We start from the raw sequence: 25,395 nt of genomic DNA on the forward strand, positions 1-25,395 counted from the left end.
GTAATAGGAATGGGCTTAAAAGGCTGAAGGCCGTCAGGAAGCCCCCTTCACTGCAGTGAAATCCAGACACTGTCGTTTCCCACACCAAGACTGTTAATAGGTGGTCTTATTCTCTTTTGGCCTTAGAATTTAAGGATCACAGTAAATAACTTTTCCCTGTGGGCCTTAGTTTCCCCATGAGGACTCTCAGGTCCCATCCAGGTATAACAAGTGAAGATTCTGAAACGTGGCTCCTTTTACAAACATGGACCATTTACAACTGACCCCAGACATGAAAACTCTCTCTCAGACAATAAAAGGAAAATGCAGTTATTTTCTTAAAAAGCAAGCTTCCCTGGTTCATTTAAAAATCTGGGTTGGCCTTCAACACAACTCAGTTTCCGTGCAGCTTTTCTTGCAGAGCAGGCACTCCCTCTCCTTTGAGGATGACACGCGCGTGGGTCTTGAGTTTCCTTTGGGTTTCCTTCCCCCAGATCTCGTGCCTGCTGGGCCAGATTGAATTGGAAGGTCGGAGACCCCCACTGATGGCGTCTGGCAAGTCACTGCCCTGCTTTGAGCCTTATGAATTCACCCCCAGGGCTGGTGGTTTTGTCACTGGCAGATTCCTCACCGGCATCAAGCCTCCTGTAGGTATTTTGGTTTTTCCTTTTGGCTTTTCTCCTCATTTCCAGGCTCAATGGTCAGAGGCCTGTGACCTTCACCAACAACTTTGAGCAAAGACATTCAAATAATAAATGCTATGCCATTTGCTGCTTACCCACTAGACCCTAAGGCCCATGAGGACCATAAGCACTCAACATGTCATGTCCACCGTTGTAATACCAGAGCCTAGCACAGTGCCTGGCACGTGTGGGTGCTCAGTGTTTGCTGATAAATGAAAAGATGAATAAGACCAATCCCAGCTCCACCTTTTCCTGCTATGTGCCTTCCCAACCAGTTCTTACCTGCCCTTGAAGACCGCTGGAGAATGGGATGCCCCTCACCAGGCTGCTCTCCGTTGCCAAAAGGAGCATCACAGAGACGTATTTCATGACACCCCCTCAAGAGAGCCTCCCGTGGGTCTGCCTTCACAGTGGGAAGATTAACTAGCTGTAGCAAATGTCTAATTTTCCCTCAGTCAACAACAGGATTCTCCCCGAGGAGAAGGGTTTTCTCATTACACTTGTCAGAAATGGCCTTTTGAATGTTAGTACCTTTTGTCCCCTAGCCCAGCGCATCTCTACAAGGGTGACCCTTGTGGTCAGACAACTAAACCTAGGTTTGTGAACAGGACTGACCCTTTGTTTCAAGGTCACTGGCTGCTCCAAGGGCTCTTCCACTGGTCCCACATGGACTCTCCAGTGATCATCTGTGGCCTCTGGCAAAGGGAGGTGGAGAGCTGACATAGACCAAAATTTTTTAAACTATGGTTGCGACCCCTTAGTGAATCATGAAATCATTGTAATAGGTAGTGACCGGCATTTCTTTATGTAGTGAAACAGAACAGGGTGGTAAAGAAAGCATCCAAGTAAGGATGGGAGAGTTTCATAAAGTTCTGGTTTGAGTTACGTATCTTTATATGCATTGTGTGTTTTATGTATGTGTTTGCTGATTACTATTGTAAATGTATTTCTTACTATGGGTTGCAGTCAGAAAGTTTGGAAAATACCATGTACCTCTGTTAACACTGTTAGAAGCAGAATTCAGACATGTGGGCAAAACCCAACAGTGATGTGGCACCAGTGCCGCCTGTGTTTGGAACCTGGGTTGTGGGGTGTGATACTGAGGATGGAATGCATGAATGCAGGTGGAGCACTTGGCCCATGTAAACAGGAGCTGTTGCTTCTCGTCCACTTGTCCCTCTGCACTGGGGGAGGACAAGACAAAGGTACCCTCAGGGGAAGGCGGAAGTCACTGGGGCCATCGGAGTCATCAAAGCCAAGGGCCCGAGGAGGTCAGGCAAGGCTGCTGGAGGCGTTGGCCTGAGCCACCCTTCAGGAAGCACTGTCCTCACTGCCACCTCTGGGACCTGGGTCCCGCTTCTCCCACAGGAGTTCTTCTTTCACTGCATGGCAGGGCGAGAGGGTCTGGTCGACACCGCGGTGAAAACCAGCCGCTCCGGCTATCTGCAGAGGTAAAGAGCACCAGGGGATCAGTGTCCCAGGACCCTTTACCCCCGTCATCCTTCACACTTTCATTGACACTTCACCAAGGATTCCCTTGGATGAAAAAACTTCTTTAAAATGTCCATGGTTGGCTGAGACAGAAAATAGATATTTTTCTCCTTCTAAAGGACTGGTAGCACTTGAGCTCAGGGGTTGACACAGGGCCCCGTGTACCTTTCCCTGGGGAGGTTACAGATACAGGGGAAGGTCTCATCCTCCGCCCTGGGAGAGCTCAGCAGTCTGGGACAGTGCAGAGGGGATTGCAGGCCCGGGGTCCCTGCCTGTGAGTCTGTAACTGGAGTTCCTGTCCTCCTGAATGCAGGCGTTACGTCGGGCTTCCTCAGCCCAGACCTGTGTGTTTTCTCTCCTCTCTGGGAGGAAATGGAACAAGTAGGCACTGTAACACCTGTTTCAGCAGGTTGGGGAATGAAGCTTAAAACTGACCCAGGCCTGACTCCAGAGTGTCCGGCAGGACCAGGCAGCAGGGCCCTGCGCTCCAGCCTCCCTCCTTTGGGGTGCAGCGTGGGGAGGCTCTGCCATGGGGATTTTTGATAATGGTTCTTCTGGAGCCCAGAGAACCTGTGCTGGTAGAAATGGTGGTAGGAATGGAGGAGACAGCAAAAATAAATCCCCACACCTCCCGGGCCTGGTTTTAGGTTACACTTTCAGGGAACCCTGCTGACTGCCGACAGGGAGGCAGAGCCCTGTTCTTCCCCCTCCTCAGAGTCTGCCCATCTGCTCCAGCTCTCTCCTTCCTCCTGCTTCTCAGCTCCAGCTTCCCCAACTGCATCCCTGGATTTGCTCCCTTGCCCTTGATGCCCAAAGCTACAGCCCATGGGGTCGGGTAGGAAGGGTAAGTGTGGGTTTGGGGTGGAGACCCATCTGGATGCCTATCAGTGAGGAGCCTGTCTGCAGAGCTGGTAGTGCCAGGTTGGTGAGCTCCCCTCTCAGGGGCGTGGATTGCATGGCCAGTTCCTTCCATGAACAGGGGTCACACCTCCCCTCTATTCACTTAAATCATCCAAGAACACATGTGTAGTGTAGAAAACTAGCAAACAGATGATCAGATAAGTCTGGAGGAAGGTGGGGCATCCGTGTGTGAGGCAGGAGTCCCCGAGGCCATTTGAACGCAGGGTGGGAAGAAGGAGGATGTCAGGGATCCTGACCAGAATGGAAGAGCAGCAGCCATTAGGGCAGGGGGTGCAAGCACCCGGGATGCATCTTCCAGGGGCGGGTCGTGACGGACAGGGTGAGTACAGTGCTTCAGATGGGGTGGACAGGAGGAGGCTGGCGCGGCTGTGGCAGAGGCCCAGGCCAGGTTGGAAGGCTGCCTCAGGAGGGTGGCAGTGGGGAGGCAGAAGCAGACTTGGAGCAACTGGCTGAAATGCAGGAATAAGGGGCAGTGAGATGTCAGAGCCAGCTGAGTTTTCAGGCCTGAGTGGCAGCACAATGGCGCGGTTGACAGAAAGCAAGATGCTGCAGAGGGGAGAGAGTGTGGGCGGCTGAGGTTGCAGTAACAGCAGGATATTCAGGTCAACACTTCCAGTGGAGCCTTAGAGATGAGGCCGGGGATGCAGCCTTGCTGTGCTGAGAGGTGGAGCCCTGTGAAGTGAGGCAGGCAGAGCAGAAGGCTGACGGCACGTCAGCATTTTCAGCTGAGGGAAGGGGGTGCTCAGCACCAACCTTGCCAGGCCCTGGGCTGGGTGCCAAGGTGACAGTGGTGACTAATTCTGAGCTCTGTCCATGGAGCTCAGGGGAACAGTGGCTCCTAGAAAACCTCCTCTTTAAAGTGGAAGGGGGGAAACTGAGGCAGAGTGGCCAGAGTTATGCTAAGGAGTCAGCACCAGGGCAGCAGAGAGAGAGAGGCTGAGGGAGGCAGCTGACTACTGAGGACTGAGGAAAAAGGACACCTGGTTAGGGTTATCACGTTAGCATTTAGTTCCTAATGTCCCCGTAGTGTCCCCAGCAACCTCTGGATGAACAGTGTTGGTGAAGCATTGGGTGGGGAGGCAGCCCCTCTGCTTTCCCTGCCTTGCGGATTTAGGGACTCTGGTCCCTGGGGAGTTCTTCCAGTGCAGGAGAGTGAAAGGACAGGGAGTGGTCGTGGCTGTTGGAGCTGGAGCTGGGAGCCAGGGTCGAGCAGTGGCAGCCAACCTCTCAGTCACACAGCTGTAGCCTCCTCCTCCCAGAAAACCCTCAGGAAATGCAGCCGCTGGCAGGGAGATGCTGCGGCTCAGAGCCCGGGGCATTGAGCCGGCCCGTTGTGGAGTCTTGCTTCCAACGCCCCCCATCAGAGGCTGCCCTGGGAGGTGGGGAGCCTGATGAACCTGGTGAGCCCTGAGCCGGGTCTCCCTACAGGTGCATCATCAAACACCTGGAGGGGCTGGTCGTCCAGTACGACCTGACAGTCCGCGACAGCGACGGCAGCGTGGTGCAGTTCCTCTATGGGGAGGATGGCCTGGACATCCCCAAGACACAGTTCCTGCAGCCCAAGCAGTTCCCCTTCCTCGCTAGCAACTACGAGGTAGTGTGACAGACCCTCAGTGCCTGGAGGGGTGGGGCGGGGCTGTGCGGTGGGCCTCTCACCCTGATCTTTGCCACCCGGTCAGAGTGGCTGGTGAAAAGTAGAGTGGGAAGAGTTGATAAAGCACTCATCGATACCTTGAAACATGTGACATTTCCTGGCCCCTCTGTGGACTTTCCTCATGAGAGGTGGCAGAAATGCACATGCTTCTCTAGAACAGCCATCATTTGGGACTGTTTGCTGTGTGCCAGGCTCTAAATTGAAACGCACTGTGGATACCATCTAGTTTCATCCTCACTGCAACATGGGGAGGTGGGCGTTCTACCCATTTACAGCGGAGGCAACTGAGTATCAGAGCTGAAGTGACTAGCCGGCCAGTGGCAGAGCCAGTGGTTGAATGAAGCCTGTCTGACACACAAGCTCGTGGTTTTTATGCCTTAATTGACTGCCCCAGGAGTGACCCTCACCGTTAACTGAGCAGTCTCCCGATTTGGAAGATTGGGATGCTGCAACCACGATGACCTGTCCAAGGTCATGCAGCAGAGGGCAGAATTAAAGGTTGCACTCTAGTGCTGCCTCGTTCCATCCTAGCGCCTGTCCCAAAGCTCCCGCCCTCCCTTCCCCTCCTCCTTTCTTCCCAGAAACTCCCCGTGTTCTGGAGGGGCTTTGCGTGTGCTGGCATCTCCTCCGTGACCCCCTCAGGTCCTAAGACCACCAGCTCCCAAGTCTGGTTTGCACAAAGCGAGGGCCCTAGTTAGCAGTGGGTGCCCAGCCCCCCTGAGAGGCAACGTGAGGGCTCCACACAGACCATCTTGGTCCTGTGAAGTTGTGTGACGTAGCCCTCATGGCACACCCTCATCTCTTGGGTCTGTGTATGCGGTTTTTGTTTTAGGTGATAATGAAATCGAAGCACCTCCATGAAGTTTTATCCAGAGCAGATCCCCAAAAAGCTCTCCGCCACTTCAGAGCCATCAAAAAATGGCAGAGCAAGCATCCCAACATCCTGCTGAGAAAAGGCGCCTTCTTGAATTATTCCCAGAAAATTCAGGCAGCTGTGAAAGCCTCGAACGTCGAGGGTGGGAACCAGAACGGCCGCAGCCCCGGGACTCACCAGGTGATGCGGGGGACGTCTGTATCCCCGCTGCCTGGTGCATATAGGCATCTCTCGGGGCTTGAGGAAATGGGGGGTTGTTTTCCTAATAGAGGGTATAACACTGTGATCCGGCTTCATTCACTGTTAGTCAGGTAACAAGTGGCACCAAATAGGAAGTTAAAGAGAAGACTCTTTACAGGAGCAGGAGAAGCTCATGGGTTGGTACCCTGGGCTCCTCAACACCCCAGGCGGGAAGGAACAGGGAGGCAGGGAGCGCTTTGAAGCAGTCTATGTGGGACAGCTTTGGGCCATTGAGTGTGTGAAAGCCTGGATAGGGGGCAAACAGGGATCCAGCACAGCCACCTGGCTCATGGTGACTGTGTCCTTGTTGGCCTAGGACGGTCTTGGCAATGGCTCTCATCCTAGCATTGTTATTAATAGTGGCCCGTTTTACTCTGAAAGAATCCCAGTTTGGACAGTAGCTCATATGGTCAGCTACCTGTTCTTGAATGGGCCAGGACGAAGAGCTCAGAGTCAGGGTCAGGCAGTGCGCCCTGGGATGGGTTCGGTTTCTCCCTGTTTGAGCTGTTGAGAGGGTTTTCTCAGTGCAGTCAGATCTCTGTGTCTTTCCCCTCCTCTTGTTTGAAGCCAGTGTCTTTCATCCTCCTTATCCTACTGGATGTGCCAGGAAGAGAAGCCCAGTCCTGGTGTCCTCCAGTGTAGCTGAGTCCTGTCCTTTCTTTCAGATGTTGAGGATGTGGGGCGAGTTAGATGAGCAGAGCCGAAGGAAATACCAGAAAAAGGCGGCTCCTTGTCCTGACCCTAGTCTGTCTGTCTGGCGCCCAGACATCTACTTTGCATCAGTGTCGGAAACATTTGAAAAAAAGGTAGATGACTACAGTCACGAGTGGGCATCTCAAGCAGAAAGGAGTTATGAGAAATCAGAGCTTTCTCTTGACAGGTAATGACGTTGATTTGTTGCACAACATGTGCAGGAGGAGACTGCTGTCAGGCCCTTCCCTACCCACTCTGGAAGAGGGTGGCAGCCTCCTGGGGTTGAGGCTCCAGCAGGGGGAGGGAAGTGAAACCAAAGGGGCACCTTACAAGCCCTCAGAGCTTCAGGACAGGCAAGAGCAGCTAGGCAGGAGTGGACCCCCCCAATTTGGGCCAAGACAGAGAAAAGTGCTGGGACAGACGCTTGCAAAAATGGTCTGTGTCTTGAGTTTGGTGTGGTGGACGTGGCTGACTGAGAGGCAGGGAGTCTGGTCACCACTCAGCAGCTGCCAGCTGTGTCCCAGGGCACATCATTCACTGTCTCAGCCTTCCCTGAAGGGTTGGATCTGGTTGCTCCATGATCCTTTGAGCTTTGAGTTTCAAAGTTTTAAGGAAGAAGGACCACATAGTCCTCAGCTTGGACTTGTTCACACATAAAAAATTGAGATTAAACAAGAAAAAAATCCTGTCCATTAGGTGGGTGGGAAGCCAGGCTTGAACCAGCACCGAGCCACAATGGGTTAAAACATCCAAGTGCCTGCTGGGGGTTTGGAGCAGTTGTCGGGGATCCTTCCCACTCAGCTCTCGAAGCCGGGCCTGCAGAGCTGGAAGGCCTCTGAGATGTCCGCCCTAGCCTGGCTGCTCGTCCTGCACGGGTGAAAGCCAGCCATGTGTGTGGAGAGGCTGGCAGGGTGCAGGGAGTAGAGGAACAGGAGGGGAGGGACGGGGTTCTCTGCCCCTTAAAGTGGTCTCTCCAGCCAGGCCTTAGAGATTCCCAGATAGAATCCATCATGCTGCGTTATCACAGCTGCCAGCAGGGCTTTGCTGCAAGAGCAAGACCCTGATCCGCCTGCCCTCTTCCCCTGCCTCCCTGCAGCTCAGGATGCTGGCGGTTACCTTCAGGAGGACCACATCGGCCTCCCTCCAGCTGTGCTTCATCGGGAGGGGGGAGGTTAGCCTCAGGGAGCATCACCTGGTTTCAGAGGGCTGAGAGGAGGAGGCGGTTCTGCCTCAGTGGCTCTTGCAGGGAACCTGTTAGCAAGCAGCAAATTCTGAGTGCACCTCCTAAGTTCTTGGAAGTATTTGAAGGTTTTCCTGTCAGCAATCCTGCCATGCACTCAGAACTTGCTGGTTTGAAGTAATTGGGAGAAAAGACCCATTAGCAAAAAGTCTGACTTTTAAAAAGAACTTGCATAGAAACGTAGTTTTATTAGTTTCCTCTGCATTCACACATTTGTCTGTCTAATCTTCATTTGTTGAGCCCCTTCCTTGTTCCATGGGCTGGGGTCGTACAGCATTCCTGTGGCTATACTAGAAGGGCCAGCTTTCATAGGAAGAATGGTTGCTAAATTACACAGTTGTATGGCGTGCATACGTCCATGTGGCCTGCAGCCATTGGCACTAATTAAGAAAATAAACACCCTCTTCCCTCCTCTCCTATATCCCCAGAACTGCTTAGGGAACCTCTTCCTAGTTTGTACAGCGGGAGCTTTAAGCCCTCTCCAAACTGTCACAGCTAGTGGAGAAAAAAGAATTCACATAGGAAAATGTGAGCAGTGAGCTCAGAAATTCTCACTGCTTAGGGGGCTTGTGGTAGCTGGCGCAGAGTGAACACGTGGCTTTCTCAGGGTGAACGTGAACTGTCCGAGCCTGGACATCCAGAGCTTCAACCACCCAGCTGGGATCTGTGCTGTGTAATTTAGGACATCCCAGGGTCACTAGCAGGAATGTAAGGAGGAGAAGGGTCATTTGCCTAGGAAAAACAAGCCCGGAGAGGGAGAGGTAGTAGTTCCGTACACCCTGGTTTTGGGTGGCATCCGCAGGTCCTAACAGACAGACGGTGTCTGTGCTCCTAACTGCTGCCATCTCTGCCCCGTCTCCAGGTTGAGGACCCTGCTGCAATTGAAGTGGCAGCGCGCATTGTGTGACCCCGGTGAGGCTGTGGGGCTGCTGGCTGCACAGAGCATCGGGGAGCCCTCCACACAGATGACCCTGAACACCTTCCATTTTGCCGGCAGAGGCGAGATGAATGTCACCCTGGGCATTCCAAGGTGCAGGGCCACAAGGGTGGATGGGGTGGGGTCTGTCCTAGCCCCCTCCTGGGGAAAAGGTCATTTAGTGAGAGAGAGAGAGTGTGTGTGTGTCTGTGTGTGAGTGTGACCAGGTCCCATCAAAGTGGGGATCAGGCTTGGAATTTCCAGAGCCCAACTGGTTTCTGTGGCTGGATCAGTGCCCAGACCTCTTAGAATCTCCATTTATCCCTCTGCCAACTCGTACATCAGAGTTACCCAAGGATGCTTGTGAAACTGCACTATCCTGTGGTCAAGACTCAGGAATGGATGTTGGTAACAAGCCCCATGCAGGGTCACCTGGTTTCCCAATTCTGGGGGTATTATTCACCTAGAACGTGACCCAGAGGGGTCTTGGCCCTTGAGGTAAATGTACGCACCCTGCAGGATGATGGCCACTGGGCCAGATGGAAGAGTATGGTGGTCAGACTCACCTGCATTCGATGCCTGGCGCTGCCACTTTCTAGCAGAGTGATTCAGACAGGTTCCTCAGCTTCCCAATCCTCACGTGTGGAAAGGAGGCGGGGGCCCACCCTGCAGTCGGGCTGTGCAGGCTCACTGACCTCATGGGCAAGGCTTGGAGCATAGTGCCTGCGCCCAGAAGGAGCACTGCAGATGCTAGTTACCTTTCCTGCATTGCTCATTCATTCAGTAAGCTCTTATTAAGCACCTGCTGCATATAAGACACATGTAGGAAACAAGAACAAGACAGCCCTGTCCTGAAAGAGCCCAAGTTCCACTGGAGGAAACTGACAGGAGAGTTGCTCGCTGTCACACACAGTGCCACAGCTGGGAGACTCTGATCCAGCGTAGTTCCCTGCAAGATCCCAAGGTCTCTCTCAGATCCCAGAAAAACTCTGACATCTTTACAAGAAAGGCCTCCCACAAATAGGAATCTGGGTACCTCTCATGATCACATGTGCCCTGGTTCTGTGACAGGTTGAGGGAGATTCTCATGGTGGCCAGCGCCAACATCAAAACGCCTATGATGAGCGTGCCCGTGCTCAACACCAAGAAAGCACTGAAGAGAGTGAAAAGCCTGAAGAAGCAGCTCACCAGGGTGTGCTTAGGGGAGGTAAGTGTTTCCCTGGGACCCGCTGCAGACTGGGTGGAGGCATTTTCCTGCATCTTCCCATCTGAGAAGAACAGATTTTACTGACTGCTTGGGCCCTGGGCCCAGACTTCCACTCATGAGAGGATGCTTTCTCTGCCAGGTGCCAAGCACAGATGGATCAGGAAGCTTGAAAAGTAATCATTAGTTTGGCGGCATTCTCATGTGCCTTAAAAATAAAAATGCTTCCTGGGTTAGCTCACCACCCCCACTGGAGCCCACTCCCTCCAGCCTCTGATCATTCTCTGAAGGTGACCTGCCAGCTCTGGGCCCCCTCAAGGGATCCACCCCTGCAGAGCTCACTGGAGTTTCTTTGGGGTTTTGGCCTGTGGCCCCAGACTGTGTCCCCACAAACCCTTGGGTTTCCCATAACCCACTTGTAATGCACAGTCCACTGGGACCTGGGCAAGTTGGATTCTCTGTCTGCCTGGTTCTAGGTGTTGCAGAAAATTGATGTCGAGGAGTCTTTCTGTATGGGAGAAAAGCAAAACAAGTTCCGGGTGTACCAGCTGCGATTTCAGTTCTTGCCACATGCATATTACCAGCAGGAGAAGTGCCTGAGACCTGAGGACATCCTGCACTTCATGGAAACAAGGTCAGGACACAAGCTACGTTGGTCATTTGACTTTGTTGTTGACCTTGAGCACTCCAGGCCACAGGACTCCTGGAGAAAGTGTGCATTTGCCCAGATTAGTCCTCCTTCATGGGAAGTGTTTAGGAAAACAGCAGGTCTTGCAGCCTGATCTGGACATCTCACCCCTGATCTGGCTTGTGGGTATGACTGCCTCAACCACCCACCACTCCTTGAACCTTTTCTTTTCTCTGGTTGATGAGTCTTATCTTCTCAGGTTTGTAGGCTTTAAGATGTGGAAGTATCTGTACTGAAAGAGAATGGAGCCTGTTGTAGTGATGCTGCGGTGATGTCATACCAGCATGTGGTGTTAGTTTTTGGCATGATGTGGTTCCAAGCAGCATAATGTGGTTCCCGATACATTTATCTCTCTTAATAATGAGTGGTATACTGTGGCATGCTGCTCTTCAACCCCAGTTCTATAACTGTGCCTTCGGTTTCTTACAGAGAAATTCTGATTCCCTTCTGGTAGGGAGAATGAGCATCCTTTTTGTCTCAAGTTCAAGTTACTGTTGGATGTTTGAAAAGCACAGGCCACAATGCTGAGTGCACAGGAGTAGGAGGGTGGGCATACTGGGGCTGGGGCAAGCCAGGAAGAGCTCGTGAAACACTTTTGACTCATCAGCAGACCCTAGATTGTTGATTGCAAACTCAAATGGCCGTGGGCCTGGCAGGTAATAGTGGCCAGTGATGCAGGTTGGGAGGCTCCCGTCAGTCTGGAGAGTGCAGAAGCTGCCTCAGGGGGCCGGAAATTTGGGCCGGGGGTCCAGATCTTCTGATTCAAAAAAAAAAAAACAAGAGAAAGCCCTTCCACCCTTTTTTTCCCTGTCTTTTGGTTGTTTGGTTGCTTATTTTTGTTTTTATAAGAAGTCTCCTAATTTTTAAACATCAACTAATTTGTATGTTTTTAAAAGCCTGGTAAGGCCCAAATAGATTGCATCTGTCAGCCACAGACCACTGACCACTGCCTCTAGTTTAGACCAGCTCTCAGGTCCTCCCAGAGCTGCTCAGAAATAGCTGATGGCAGGGTAGAGGCAGAAAGTCCACTGCATTCACTCATCCCACAAACATTGACTGAGTGATGCTCACTTGTAGTCAAGTCCTGGAGACAGCGTGGCCAAGAGAAAGTGACTATTCCGCCATTGGCCCTCTTCTTGCCTCTCACCTGGAGATGTGAATTGGCTTCAGGCTGCCTCTCTAAGCAGGTGTTTAGGATGGTGGGTATCATGGTAGATGAGCTTGGATGTGAACTCAGCCCTTTGGACAGGGGTCACTGGCCTGGCCAACTCTGCCCCGGTTTACCTGAGCCCCGGGTGAAGCTGTCGCTGGCCAGGCCTTAGGAATACCTGCATCACTGTCCACCTGGGTGGAGAAGGTTCCTTTTGTCAGGCAGCCCAGTGCTCTCGTGGTGCTGGGCCATGTCACAGGAGACCCATCTGTGCATCAGCCTGCCAGCTCATTAATTAACTGGGAGGAACATAACTCCCAAGTGCACCACATGTTTGTGCTGGCCAGGCAGCTCTTCTCCCAGAAATGGGAATTAGGATCACGTGGCCCCTTGAGCATTATCACAAGCAAGTGGAGTTGGAGGGTCTGCCCCATTTCCATTCACCTGAGGCCTAGGCCTGCCTGCAAGTAGGTCAGCATAGGGCATGGGCCAGGCTGTGCTTCGAGTTCTGGTTGCTTACATTATCTGAGGAATTGAAAATCTATCACTTTTTAAAAGTTTATTCTTGATGAGGGACAACCCTGGTTTCTTCCCAGCGGTGAAGTACTTTATCAACTCCTAGTTTGTATTTTGCTTGTGCACTTGAAAAGCTCTGATAAACAAGGCCATGTGCAGTCGCTCTTGGTGGAGCCACTGTGTGACCTCAGCAGAATGGGCCAAAGATGAGAGCAGGAGCAGTTTGTGAGCTGAGTGTGGCTTGGACTGCCTTTGTCAGGCCTGGGCAGCCAAGCAGCCACACGAAGGCCTCTTACAGACCACAAGGAAATGTGAGTGTGCTTTCCAAAGAGTCCCCCCTTCCCCCAGGAAGCTTGTTCTCCTTCCTTTCTCCCTTCCCTTCCTCCCTCCCTCCTTGCTCTCCCACCCCCTCTTCTCTCTCTTACCCTCTTCCCTCCCTTTCTTTCCTTCTTCTCTCCCACCTGTGGAATCATGAGACTGTTTTGACGTAGATATGACACAAAGGAAAATAGAGACATGGGCACTTCCCCAGCTGGAGACATCACACTGAAGGTCCCCTAAATATCTGTACTGGCACCTGTCACTTGGATATTTGTGTAAATCATCTGGAAGGTGGGCTGGGGGTGATGAAGTGGAGAGAGCACTGAGCTAGGAGTTGGGGTGTAAGTTCTGGCCTCTGGTCCCCAGCCATGAAGTGACCGAGTTGGCAGTCTGCAAACACAGCTTCTGTGAGTCTAACTTTGCAAACAGCAGGTGGTGGAGCTATTGCCAGGCACTTTCAGAAACAGCCAAGGGTCATGTTCTCTGTTGGTAATTATTTATGTGGGATGGGAGGTTTCTCTGCAGCCTCCCCCTCCTGTTCACTGTCAGTTGCCACATTCTAACAGCACAGCCCTCACAGAGCAGTCACCGTGGGCCTGCAGTTCCCTTGTTCTTGGCAAAATCACAGAAGGGCAAACTGTTGGCACCCCCAGGAGAACTTGGCACACTGGTAACATGTCTACCACTACTGGTCCCAAGTTTATTCTGCTTTCTCGCCTTCTCCCATGTTCTCCACCAGTCCTCTTCACCAAAAGAGGCAGGCAAGGTAGGAAGGATTCCTAACTGGGGCCATTAGGGAAGGTCTCTCGGGGGAGTTACAGCTGTCCTCACCCTGCCTTTGGGGGTGGGTGCAGCTCCAGCAGGTGGATAAGGGGCTGGGGAAATTTCTGGCAGAGCAAATGGCTCAAACGAGCCTGAAAGATGCACAGGGGTGTGTGGGAGCAGATGGGGAGTTGGGGTTGAGGCCTATTGTGAGGGCTTGAAATACTGGGGGGAGGAGCCTCCGATGAGTGACAGGCCAGGGGAGCAGGATGATTCAAGCAGCAGCACCCCAGCAGAGGGAGGTAATGAGCAGCTCCTGGGTGCGGGCAGCAGGCGGTCCTGTCCACACCCCTGTTCCACCTCATTTCATCTCCTCCACTTAGCACAGTGGGTTCGGGGTGTGGTGGGAGTGGTCCCCACTGTACAGGTGAGATCAGGGCCCTCCTCCAGCAGCACAGGGACTTGAACCTGAGCCTGTTCTTTCAGAGATAGTGGCAGTCTTTTGTGTTTAATAAACCAAATCGTAAACATTCGACCTGCCTGCTTCTCCAGGCAAGGCTCTCAGCTCCTGTCTTTTCATCCTTGCATTGCCCTCAGGGACATGACAGGCACATCGGAGACACTCAGAGAATACAGGACAGCTGGCTGGATGATTAGGGAACCTGACACTTTATATGATTAAAAGCAGTTCCCCCTTCTTTGGGGGGATACATTCCAAAACCCCCAGTGGATGCCTGAAACCGCGGATGGTACCAAACCCTGTATCCACTATGTTTTTTCCCATACGCGCATGCCTGTGATGAAGTTTAATTTATAAATTAGCCACAGTAAGAGATTAACAACAATAACTAGTAATTAGAACAGTTATAACAATATATTGTAATGAGAGTTACTGTAGATCTTAGCAACCTCAGCCCATGATTTTTTTCTTTGCTTATTAAGTTGCGAACTTTCACCTTGTTCACTAAAGGAAGCACTTTACGGCTTCTCTTTGGTGTATCTGAATTGCCAACATCACTACTCTTGCACTTTGGGGCCAATTATTAAGTAAAATAAGGGTTTCTTGAACACAAGCACTGCCATACCGTAACAGTCGATCTGATAACTGAGACGGCTACTAGGTGACTGATGGGTGGGTAGCACATACAGCGTAGCCATGCTGGGCAAAGGGATGACGCACATACTTGGGAGGACGGAGTGGGTAGGTGCAAGATTTCATCATGCTTCTCAGAACAGCATGCAATTTAAATGTTATGAATTGTTCATTTCTGGAATTTTCCATCTAATATTTTTAGACCGAGGTTGACTGTGGGTAACTGAAACTGCAGATAAGGGGGGCTGCTGTATATGAAAAAGGGAGCAGGGGGCAAGGGTTTGGGGTGAGGCCCTAAGGGAACGTAAAAATGGATAACTCAGGAGGAAGGAGCGGGGCCAGGAAGGACCCCCTAGGCTCTGCTTCAGGTTGGTTCTTTTAAATTGGTCTGATTCTAACCTGTTGACGTGATTTAGTGCCACAAAGTAAGATCACTGCCTTTGAAATTCTGATGAACTCTTCCGCATCTTAGTTCTTTCATCAAATTCTTGGGCGCAGGAGACAGGACTTGTCAGGCCCAAGCAATGCTATTTTCTGGAGATGTGGCGGACGGTGGGCAGGGGAAAGTCCTAGTCCTGGCGCGGACTCCCCGCTCCCACTGTAGATTCTGCCATTCTTGTTAGACGACAGCCACCCACCACCAACAACTGTCCTTTACTGGGCACCCACTCTGCCAGGCCTGTGACAGGTGTCAGACGCAGGGTTGTTTCTAATCCTTACAATGAGATTGCATGGTACATATTAACACCCACATTTTACAGACAAGGGAGCTAAAGCTCAGGAGACTGTTGTGCTCAGAGCCACGCACCCTAGGAGTGGCAGAGCACTTGTTCACGCCAGGCCTGGTGGGCTCCGGAGCCGTGTTCTTTCTGACCTGCCAGGTGTTGTTCAGAAACAGCAAGAGGGAAAGCAAGCGAGCTGATAGGAGAGGCTGGGTCTCCGTCTCATGGGTAGTCCCCAGCATCACCTTAGGTGGGCGTGAGATCTTTGGACAGAACTTCTGCCCCCACAGTGAGGGGAGAATGGAGATGCTGGTACTGAACAGGGCTGCACGGCTTTCTTCTCACTTCAGATTCTTTAAAATTCTGATGGAAGCCATCAGAAAGAAGAATAATAAAGCATCAGCTTTCAGAAGCGTCAACACTCGCAGAGCTACTCAGCGGGATCTAGACAACGCTGGGGAGTCAGAGAGGATTCGGGTGAGTGAGTCCCCCAGGGGCCCCTTGGGCCTGGCACAGAGAGGGTCCCAGGGCAGGGAGGTGCGTAGGGTTGCAGCTTGCTTAGTCTTCTTTCCTGGGAAGGCTGCGACTGTTCCCAGCGCTGCTCCACCCCCTTCCTGATGTGGCCATCTCTCCACTAGCCTCAGCATTTATCTGCTGTTGAGAGAGCCGAGGAACAGTGTTTACCTCTTGGGTGTGGTGGGCCGTGCAGGGGAGGCTACCAGAGAGCATGGTCTGGTTGGCCCTGGGTGCGGGCCTCAGATCATCCATCTGCCTGCTCTCAGGGACCTCTCTGAAAGAGACTTTTTGTCCTGAGGATAGACTCAAAGAAATGGTACCTGCTGGGCTTTTGAAAGTTCTTTTTGTGTTTTCATTTTACTCTGCCTTTGACTTACCTAGGCCAGGTGAACTGAGGCCCACGGGTTACTGGCAGGGACCAGAGGCATTTGAAGCAGAGAAGTTGGCCTGCAGTGACAAAAAAGGAAAGAGTCAGGGAAAAACCATTGTAGGCAAAATAGTCTAGGAATGATAGTACCTCAACTGCCAAGAGACCCAGGGGCACTGTGGGGGCAGGTCCCTGAGTGTCGTCTGAGCCAGCAGTGTGTAGGGCTGTACAGTAACAGGCCGACATGCTGAGCCTGCTTGGGTGGAGGTTGCAGCGAAGACGGGTACGTGCAGCCCCTACCCAGCTCAGTGATCTCAGCTATGTCACCTCCTCTCTGGGCCTGTTTCCTCTTCCCTAAAATGAGGGACTCGCCTAGATCAGAGAGGCTGCTAGGTCTTCTGCCTTGGGGGGGTCTACCGGTTGGCTGACTGAAGCATAAATGGGCACGAACTGTCTTTGAAAGCCTGCCTAGGCTTAATTCTTAAGTTACCCAGAAGGAGACTATAAGAATCTAGGAGCCAAGGTCAGAAGGAGAAAGATAGAAATATTTGGTTTTTGAAATACTCAATATTCCACCAAGGCAACCCTTTCTCTTCCTCTACACCTAAAACAAATACTTGGAACAATATTTTGTACCATCTTCATTTAATGATTTGGAAATCCTAGGCACTTTCAAAAAAATTTTCCAAAAATGCAAGATTTTGCAGGTGGTGCATGTAAAGATGTAGACTAAAGAGGAGGAGTCATGGAATACAGGGCTAGCTCAGAGTAGATACTGGTGGGCGGGTAGATGGAGAATGGATGGAAGGTAGGCAGATGGATAGTTGGAAGGTAGTAGGGTGGATGTGTGATGAATGGATGGGTGAATGGATGGGGAGCTAGGCAGGTGGGTGGCAGGATGGGTGAATGAGTAGAAGAGTAGGTGGGTGGATAGATGGATTCACCAAGCACTGGGTGTTGGAGCTAATCTTCCTTCTTGTCTGCAAACCACAGGGAGAACAGGAAGGGGATGAGGAGGAAGAGGGACGCATTGTGGATGCTGAAGCTGAGGAGGGAGACGCTGATGCCTCTGATGCCAAACGCAAGGAGAAGCAAGAGGAGGAGGTGAGAGGACTCTGGCAGGAGTGAAGGGACTGTAGTCACATCCCTCCTCTGTCACGCCTGAGGGATCATTCCCTGGTGCATAAGGCCATAGCTTTCTGTCATGCTGGGACCCTTCAGGAACCTTGAAGCAAGACCAGCCTGCCCAGCACACCTCTCCATTGAGAAGATGGTGTTCACAGGACAGGAATTGGGCAGGGCCCATCCCAGGGCTGCCCTTGGGGTCTGGCTGTCCCTGGATTTGAATCAGATTTGAGGACCCAGAGGCCTTTGGCAAGGAGACCATGTCAGGCTGCCTCCTGTATTTGTAATGAAAATATAATACCTCCCTCCCCTCCCCAACACCAGTCCTCTGCTGTCATGATTGCTACAAACAGAGGGCGGTTTAGAGGGGCTGAGAGAATTCACAGGGAACACAGCTTGAGGTGAGAAGCTGAGCTTTGGGGTAGGGGCATGGGGACCCAGGGGCTGGCATTCCCAGGGAAAGGTGCAACGGGAGAAAGGAGGACAGCAGCCCAGGCCAGTGGAGCAGCCGGACCAGTCAGGCGAGGCCTTTGCAGGGGGCTTGTTCCGCAGGCAAAGCTCAGATAGATGGTGGGCCCCAGTGACACAGCCTGTGCTCCTCCCCTGCCAGGTGGATTATGAGAGCGAGGAAGAGGAGGAGAAGGAGGGGGAGGAAAACGATGATGACGATGTGCAGGAGGAAGGCCCAGTCTGTGGGGAGGGCCCCCGCAAGGCCCAGAAGCAGGATGAAGAGGTGGGCTCAGGCCCCGAGGAGGACTCGCCTCCTGCTGCCCCCCTGACACAGCCCCGGAAACCCACCCGCACCCGGGAGCCCCAAGGAGCTGAGGCCGTGGAGCGCCGGGTGCAGGCTGTGCGTGAGTCCCACTCGTTCATCGAGGACTACCAGTACGACACGGAGGAGAACCTGTGGTGTCAGGTCAGTGCGGTGTGCGGCCAGGGCGGTGGGCAGGGAGGGGCCTGTGAGAGTAGCTTGCTCTCTTTTTAATCCCAATCCCTTAAAGAACCTAGCGACGGCTGTGGACCCTTTGCCCCAAGTCACCGCCCCACACTTTTGACTTTCAGTTCCTGGGGGGCCACTTCTCTCTGATTTGTCAAGAACAGTGTGTGGGGGGGGTTCTGACCTGCCAGGCCCTACAGGTACTTTTAACTACATCACCTCTTGTAAACCTCAGTACAATTACGTTAACATAGATCAAAGTGGTTGTAGAGGCAAGTGGAATACTCCATTCCTTACACACGTAACCCCTGGTCACCAGCTTCGCGATTGCACAATCTCTTAAAGGCTGGCAGGTTTGGATGCCTGGGCGTCTACATGCAGACTGGCTTTTTTGTCCTTTCCTTTGATCCAGTTCCGTGGTTCCCAAATGGTAGTGTAGATAAGAATCACTGACCAGGATTACAGACACGAGACACGCATATTGTGCTTTGTGGTGACTGAAAGGGTATCAAGGGCAATGATGAGCAGACAGGATTGTCACTGTTCTCGCCAACACCTGTGAAAATGTTGCTTCTCTATTTTCACCCCAATCCAAGAGATGGCTGCTGTGTGGCTGGTTGAGCCCCCCAGAGTTCACATGTGCAGACCCACCCGCCCGGCTCGAGCCAGCCAGGCCACCTGCCCCAGCCAAAGTGTTTCCTCACAGGGTTTTGAGGAGTCTCCTGGGGAAGCTGGTCGTGGGGCCACTGGCTCCTTTGTGGGGCTGGGGTGGCCATCTCCCGGGCCCAGGCCCAGCTCTGCTTCCTCTTGCAGGTGACGGTAAAGCTCCCTCTAATGAAGATTAACTTCGACATGAGTTCCCTGGTGGTGTCCTTGGCCCATGACGCCGTCGTCTACACGACCAAGGGCATCACAAGGTGCCTCCTGAATGAAAGTACCAACAATAGGAATGAGAAGGAGCTTGTCTTAAACACAGAGGGCATCAACCTCCCGGAGCTGTTCAAGTACGCTGAGGTGTGTGTCCCCTCTCCAGGTGTCTGCTCGCCCAGGACAGGGGCTTCATGCTGGCCCTTCTTGAGCCACTCGCACTTCTTGCCCCAGTGTCCCCACACCACGTTTGGTGCCCTGGGCCACCTCTTGGGATCCATGACGCACGTGAGTCTAGTTAAGGCCTGTAATACAGAAACCTGTTTAACTTTATCTAACCCAGAGTTTCCTGAACTAATTTAAGTACAATCTCTTTTCCTTGAAATTAAAACCTTCCCAAAGTAGAGTTGTAAGAAATAATTTGCTAAGTCACTGGCCTGGGAGCTGCTTAGTTTATCTGGCAAAGGAGGCCCTGGGCGCACAGGTGGCCCAGGCCCAGCCCCTGTCAGCCCCTGTCTGGGCCCAGGCCCAGAGGCCCACATGCTCCCGTCCCACCTACTCCACCAGCACGTCTGTCCTTTCCTCTGAGCTGTTTCTCCTGGTCCCGCCCCCACTTTACTGAGTCTCCCAGAACCTTCTGAGATGCTCTCAGCCCCTGGGCACAAGTGTTTTCCCCACATAACACTTAGGAGCTGGGACCCCTTTAGCCCACTTTCCCCTAGTCTGCACCAAGCTGACAAAGCCCCCCTGCCTCGTACACGTCTCCCCTCACAAAGGCTTCTTCTGCCCCAGAGCCTTGCACCGAATGCTTCCCCAGAGGACAGAGCAGGAAGGGATTGTAACTCCTGAGAGTCTGCCGCTGACGGGGCGAGCTCCGTGTCAGGCTCAGAGGGTTTGTTTAAACAAGGGCAGGCAAGCTGCCAGGGTCTGCCGTCTCCTGTGAGGGTGACCTGCCATAGTGCAGAGCCACCACGGACCCCCCAGGACAGCTGAACTGGAGCCTGACGGCCTGGCTGACCCACGTCTGTTCCATGGGCCCTGGAAAGGTGTCTGTGTGTCTGCTAGGGAACTTTCCTTACCTACCGAGCGAGGCCTCAGTCCTAGGAAATAGGTCTCTCTGTTAAGTAAACAAACCATAAGATACCTTTCTTCCTGTTGACTCTCAAGCGGGCACCAAGTCTTCTTGGCTCTGGTAACGACGAGACAGACCTGGGGCCCAGCCAGCAGGCTGTCAGCAGCTCTGCCGACACTGTTTCCTTTCGTTGATCCTGGGCCGCCTCGCGACCACTTTGTCATCAGCTGTGCTTGACTGTCAGACAAAGAGAGCGCAGCCCAGGTGGGACATGCCTGCAGACGGCCAGGCCCTCCAGATCAATCCCTCCTTCCTCCCCCAGGTTCTGGATTTGCGCCGCCTCTATTCCAACGACATCCACGCCATGGCCAGCACGTATGGCATCGAGGCCGCACTGCGGGTAATTGAGAAGGAGATCAAGGACGTCTTTGCTGTGTACGGTAAGAGGAGCTGTGGACAGCACTCAGAAGGTCCTGTGTGTTGGTTCAGCGCCACAGGGGGACTGACGTATGGGCACAGTGAGCAGGTAGCCTGTAGGAGACCCTGAGAGTGACCGTGGAGAGGGGGGCTTATGTTTCAGTCTTGTGCAGTGAGTCCCGTCACCAAGGCCCCCTCATTTGTTTCTCGTCTGCTGGCCTCTGGGAAGCCCTTGTTTGATGACCTGGCCCCATCCTCCCAAGTGAAAACAGTGCTGTTAGGTTCTCATGTCCTGGAAGTCTGGAATCTCTGTTTCCCGTGCTGTTGGGTGGAAGCGGAGAGCAGCATGCAGTGATTGACCGGGGACAAGGGAGGGGCTGCCCCGCCGGGGTTAGGGGTTAAGTAGCCCAATGAGTGGTTGACAGAGCTGGGAGTGGAGCCTGAGGTCTGACACCCGAGCCCGTGCTCTGACTTATGTCAGATGACACTGCTCCAGCTGCCCCTTGTCACTGCTTAATCCTTCCTGATGTTGCCCCCGTGTGACAGGCATTGCGGTCGACCCCCGCCACCTCTCCCTGGTTGCTGACTACATGTGCTTCGAGGGTGTTTACAAGCCACTGAATCGCTTTGGGATCCGGTCGAACTCCTCCCCTCTGCAGCAGATGACATTTGAAACCAGCTTCCAGTTTCTGAAGCAGGCCACCATGATGGGTCAGTGCGTGGGCAGGTGCCCCTGGCCTCCCCTCTCCTGAATCTGCTACAGGCAAACAGGCTTGTCCCTTGGGCACTTTCCACACACCTTTCATGCGAGTGAAATCTCAGAATCTCACTGCAGGAGGCGGCTGGGGAGGGGTGGGCAGCAGGCAGGGAAGCTGCCTCTGCATTTGCAGGAAAGGGAAGAGGGCTGCCTTCTCTTTCAAAGTGGAAGTGATGCTGCCTTACGTGATCTCATCAGCCTCTGCGGTTCCTCATCTGCCCAGCCTCCGTGTTGAGCACCCCCACCCTCCCCTTATGTCACCCCCAACTTCTCCCTCAACCAGCTAACAGTGTTCTTATGTCTCTCTCAGGATCCCATGATGAGCTGAGGTCCCCTTCCGCCTGCCTTGTGGTCGGGAAGGTCGTCAGGGGCGGGACCGGCCTGTTCGAGCTCAAGCAGCCCCTGAGATAGCAGCTGCCACAGCACCATCTGCCCAGGCTGGAGGACAGCCCGGAGGACCTGGGTGAGGGTGCGGCCAGGCCTGGCTTGCCCTTCACATGAGAGGACCAGGAGAACAGAGTCCCGGCACTTCAGAGTGACAGTGCAGAGCAATGCAGTGATCTTTGGGGGTCCACAAAGTAGCTGGCCTCTGGGCTGGACCAGCTTCACCTGGAAAGCGGCAGCGTTGTTTGCCCCTCCCCCCATCAGAGATGAACAAGGTTCAGCAAGTCCCCTGTGTCCCTCCGAGGCGGCCGGGCCTTCTGTGCTGCAGGAGGCTTCTGAATGAAATCCCTGGTCCCTCCAGCGTAGGAGGCGAGCTCCCGTTGCTGTGAGCAGCAGGAGCAACTGCAGGCAGGATTCCTGGGGGCTCACACAAGCGGGAACTCGGAGCTTGCCGCCCCCCGCCCCAGCCTGCTTGCCCCACTGCACCGGCCCCTGGGGACAGAGCTCCTGAAGAGTCTTCACCCAGAGCTCTTTCTCTGGGCCAAGCACAGGGTGGCACAGACCTGCCCACCCAACTTCTGCGCCTGGGGCAGGGCCCTGGCCCTTCTGGCAGGCATGTCCCTGTGTGTCCTAGACCAGATCAGCCCTAAGTCTGGGGCCAGTCTCCCCGGGGCCCCAGCAGCTCACTTCCCACCTTCAAACCTCGAGTCGCCAGCCAGGCTGCATTGTTTGAACGAATTGCCTGGCTCTGCTCTCGGTCCAGTGTTGAGACGTGTGTCCCTCTCTGCAGGCCCTGCTCCATCCAGGGTCATCTGGCCTCCCTTGGCCTCTTGGACCAGCAGCGAGGGGCCCTGGCATGAACAGAAAAGTCAGAGGACGTGTACAAAGGCTTTGTAAAGCCAGAGGCTGTTTCTATTTTTGTCTAATGTTATTCCAACTCAAGCTGAGTAATAAACATCACTGGAACCAGCTATTGGGAGGAAAAAAATTGTAAAGACTTGGGGTTTTTTTGTTTTTTCCTTTGGTTTGTGGTTTCTGCATTCGTGATTTGAGAGCCCAGGGCTGGGATTTTCAGCACAGTCACATTTCAGGTTCCTCTTCTTGTTCTTGGCAGAGGACGTGGTGGGAGAGCTCAGCCCTCATGGCCTTCCCCTCAGATCCCAGTCTGCCCCTGCGGCATCCCCCTTGCAGAGCCAGCTTCTGGCCAGGAGAACAGAAGCCAGTGGGAAGGAGCTGTGTTTCGGGGCGGGGAGGGAGGCCTTGCCTGGGGAGAGTGGCCACACTGCTCCCTCCAGACACATGGTGGGACCCAGCCTGTGCCTCCTGTGTCTGCACTGGGGAGAACCTGGCAGAGACGAGCTTCACCAGGGCTTGGGTGCAGAAGAACAGGGACAGCTGAGGGGTACAGGAAGAAGGTTCGCGACAGAATCCTGCACCACAGGCTAAGGCGTGCGTTCTGGGAGTAAAAGAGCCAGTTCACCACTTGATGGTCTCCTCTCAAGCTAGAGTTGTGGGAGAGGGTCCTCAGAGGAGATCACAAAGTAGCCACGTGGACAAATGAGCATGTGGTTGCGTGGCCCCAAGGCTTGGCCTAAGCACTGAGTTCTGTGGCTCAGCCCCACCTGGGCACTGAGGGCACGAAGGTAAAGGAGCAAGCCCAGAACATAGACGGTGTGGAGCACCCACAGTGAAGTCAGACCCCTGACCTGTGTTGGAGGTGAGGTAATGGCTCCCTGCCCTGCCATCCCGATCTGTCCACGCATCTCCTGGGCAGCCTTATTTTCCACGTGTTCCTCTCCTGGGAACCACCTGCTTTGTAAGCAGACATTTCAGAGCCTGCACATCTTGGAAGGCCAGGAATCTCCCATTGTCCCTCTTATGGGATTACATACTCATTTCAGTGGTTCTCTTGGTTCGGAAGCCTCTGGAGGTGGCCTCCTTTGCCACTTAAGGTGGCACGTTCTTTGGAATATTCTCAGTATTGTAAATGCTCTTTCTCTGAGGGCACATTTGATTTTTGGGAAGAGCCACAAGTAGGTCCAAGCCAAATCTGATGAGGATAGATCAAGCTGCGTAATCATTTTTTAATCAAAGAGGAATGGAAAGTGATGCTCAGCTGGGGTTCACAGACTTCACGGGAGCTCTGAGGTCTCTCAGAACCTGAGGTGCCATAGCCAGCTGCTGTTCCCAAACGTCCTCCCTGCTTTGCACCTTCATGTGACAACGTCCTACCTACTTGCTTGCTTATATAACAGTTAATTTTTTTTTAATGTCCCTTTTCTGGGTTCACGTCAAAAACACTACCAGCAGGGGCCGGCCCCGTGGCCGAGTGGTTAAGTTTGCGCAGTCTGCTGCAGGTAGCCCAGTGTTTCGTTGGTTCGGATCCTGGGCACGGACGTGGCACTGCTCGTCAAGCCACGCTGAGGCGGCGTCCCACATGCCATAACTAGAAAGACCCACAACGAAGAATATACAACTATGGACCAGGGGGCTTTGGGGAGAAAAAGGAAAAAAATAAAATCTTTAAAAAAAAAAACAAAAAACACTACCAGCAGGGGCTCACCCTGTGGCATAGTGGTTAAGTTCAGCGTGCTCCGTTTTGGCTGCCTGGGTTCAGTTCCTGGGCGCAGACCTACACTACTTGTCAGCCATGCTGTGGTGGCAACCCACATAAGACTGGCACAGATGTTAGCTCAGAGTAAATCTTCCTCACCAAAAAAAACCACTATCAGCAATCCCAGAGGTACTCCTGTGAGGCTTGGAGACATTTGCTGTCGGAATCAGAAAGAAAACAGGAATGGATGAAGCATCTTGTCCCATTCCAGTCTGGAACATTCCTTTCTACTGTCTCCTACCCTCAAATATATGTAGAAAATACGTGAAGCTTCCTCCCAGGCCTCACTGGTCGTTTCAGGGCTCCTCAGGACATTACTCTGATAAATCACTTTCTGTGAAAGTGCAGGCTCCTTCATTGGTCCCATCACAGACTAATAAAATAACAAAATTTACCGTCTTAGCCATTTTTGAGTGTGTAGTTCAGCATTGTGAACGCACATTAAGTAGTTACATTGTTGTGTAACCATCACCACCATCCACTCACAGAACTCTTCATCTTACGAAATCGAAACTTTTCATTCAACAATAACTCCCCAGTCCTCCCCCTCACTAGCCCCTGGCAACCACCATTCTAACGTCCCCCTCTGAATTTGACTACTGCCTCTTGTAAGTGGAATGATAAATATTGTCCTTCTGTGATTGGCTTGTTTTGCTTAACATGAGGTACTCAGTGTTCGTTCATGTTGTAGCATGTGTCAGAATTTCTTTCCTTTTTGAGGCTGAAGAATATTCTATTGTTGGTATCATATTTTGTTTATCCATTCATCTGTTGATAGACACTTGGATTGCTTCTACCTTTTTTCTACCTTTTGGTACAAATATCTCTTTGAGTTCCTGCTTCCAACTCTTTTGGGTTTAGACCCAAAAGTGGAATTGTTGGATCATATGGCAATTTTGTTTTTAATGTTTTGGGGCACTGCCATACTGTTTTCCACAACGGCTATTCTTTTTTACTTTTCCGCCAACAGCTCACAAGGGTTCTCATTTCTCCACACTCTTGCTGATAATTATTTCCTGTTTTGTTATATATATTTATACGTGTGTGTGTATACATATATATATATATATATAATAGCCATCCTGATGGGTGTGAGGTGGTGTCTCATTGTGGTTTGATTTGGGTTGTGTTTTCTTCAGGTGTTGGGGCCCTTAGGTGGTCAGCACCTACCGAGAATTAGGAACTGCTTAAG

The 25,395-nt window shown here is 52.6% G+C and overlaps 1 protein-coding gene across 1 annotated transcript in view; it reads left to right on the forward strand.

Moving 5' to 3' along the window:
- POLR1A (RNA polymerase I subunit A) overlaps positions 1-22,586 on the forward strand; it is a 75,910-nt gene extending 53,324 nt beyond the window's left edge. The window contains exons 20-34 of the mRNA XM_014852806.3: positions 474-626; positions 2,031-2,113; positions 4,503-4,668; positions 5,561-5,782; positions 6,508-6,722; positions 8,638-8,805; positions 9,763-9,898; positions 10,372-10,529; positions 15,498-15,624; positions 17,024-17,134; positions 17,766-18,071; positions 18,906-19,106; positions 20,354-20,471; positions 20,995-21,159; positions 21,516-22,586. Coding sequence (XP_014708292.3) covers positions 474-626; positions 2,031-2,113; positions 4,503-4,668; positions 5,561-5,782; positions 6,508-6,722; positions 8,638-8,805; positions 9,763-9,898; positions 10,372-10,529; positions 15,498-15,624; positions 17,024-17,134; positions 17,766-18,071; positions 18,906-19,106; positions 20,354-20,471; positions 20,995-21,159; positions 21,516-21,616 — 2,430 coding nt within the window. The 3' untranslated portion in view covers positions 21,617-22,586. The remainder of the gene's footprint in view (positions 1-473; positions 627-2,030; positions 2,114-4,502; positions 4,669-5,560; positions 5,783-6,507; positions 6,723-8,637; positions 8,806-9,762; positions 9,899-10,371; positions 10,530-15,497; positions 15,625-17,023; positions 17,135-17,765; positions 18,072-18,905; positions 19,107-20,353; positions 20,472-20,994; positions 21,160-21,515) is intronic.
- Positions 22,587-25,395: the final 2,809 nt, after the last annotated feature.

Source organism: Equus asinus, chromosome 6, assembly GCF_041296235.1.
Source record: "Equus asinus isolate D_3611 breed Donkey chromosome 6, EquAss-T2T_v2, whole genome shotgun sequence".
In the NCBI taxonomy this organism is placed as follows: Eukaryota; Metazoa; Chordata; class Mammalia; order Perissodactyla; family Equidae; genus Equus; species Equus asinus.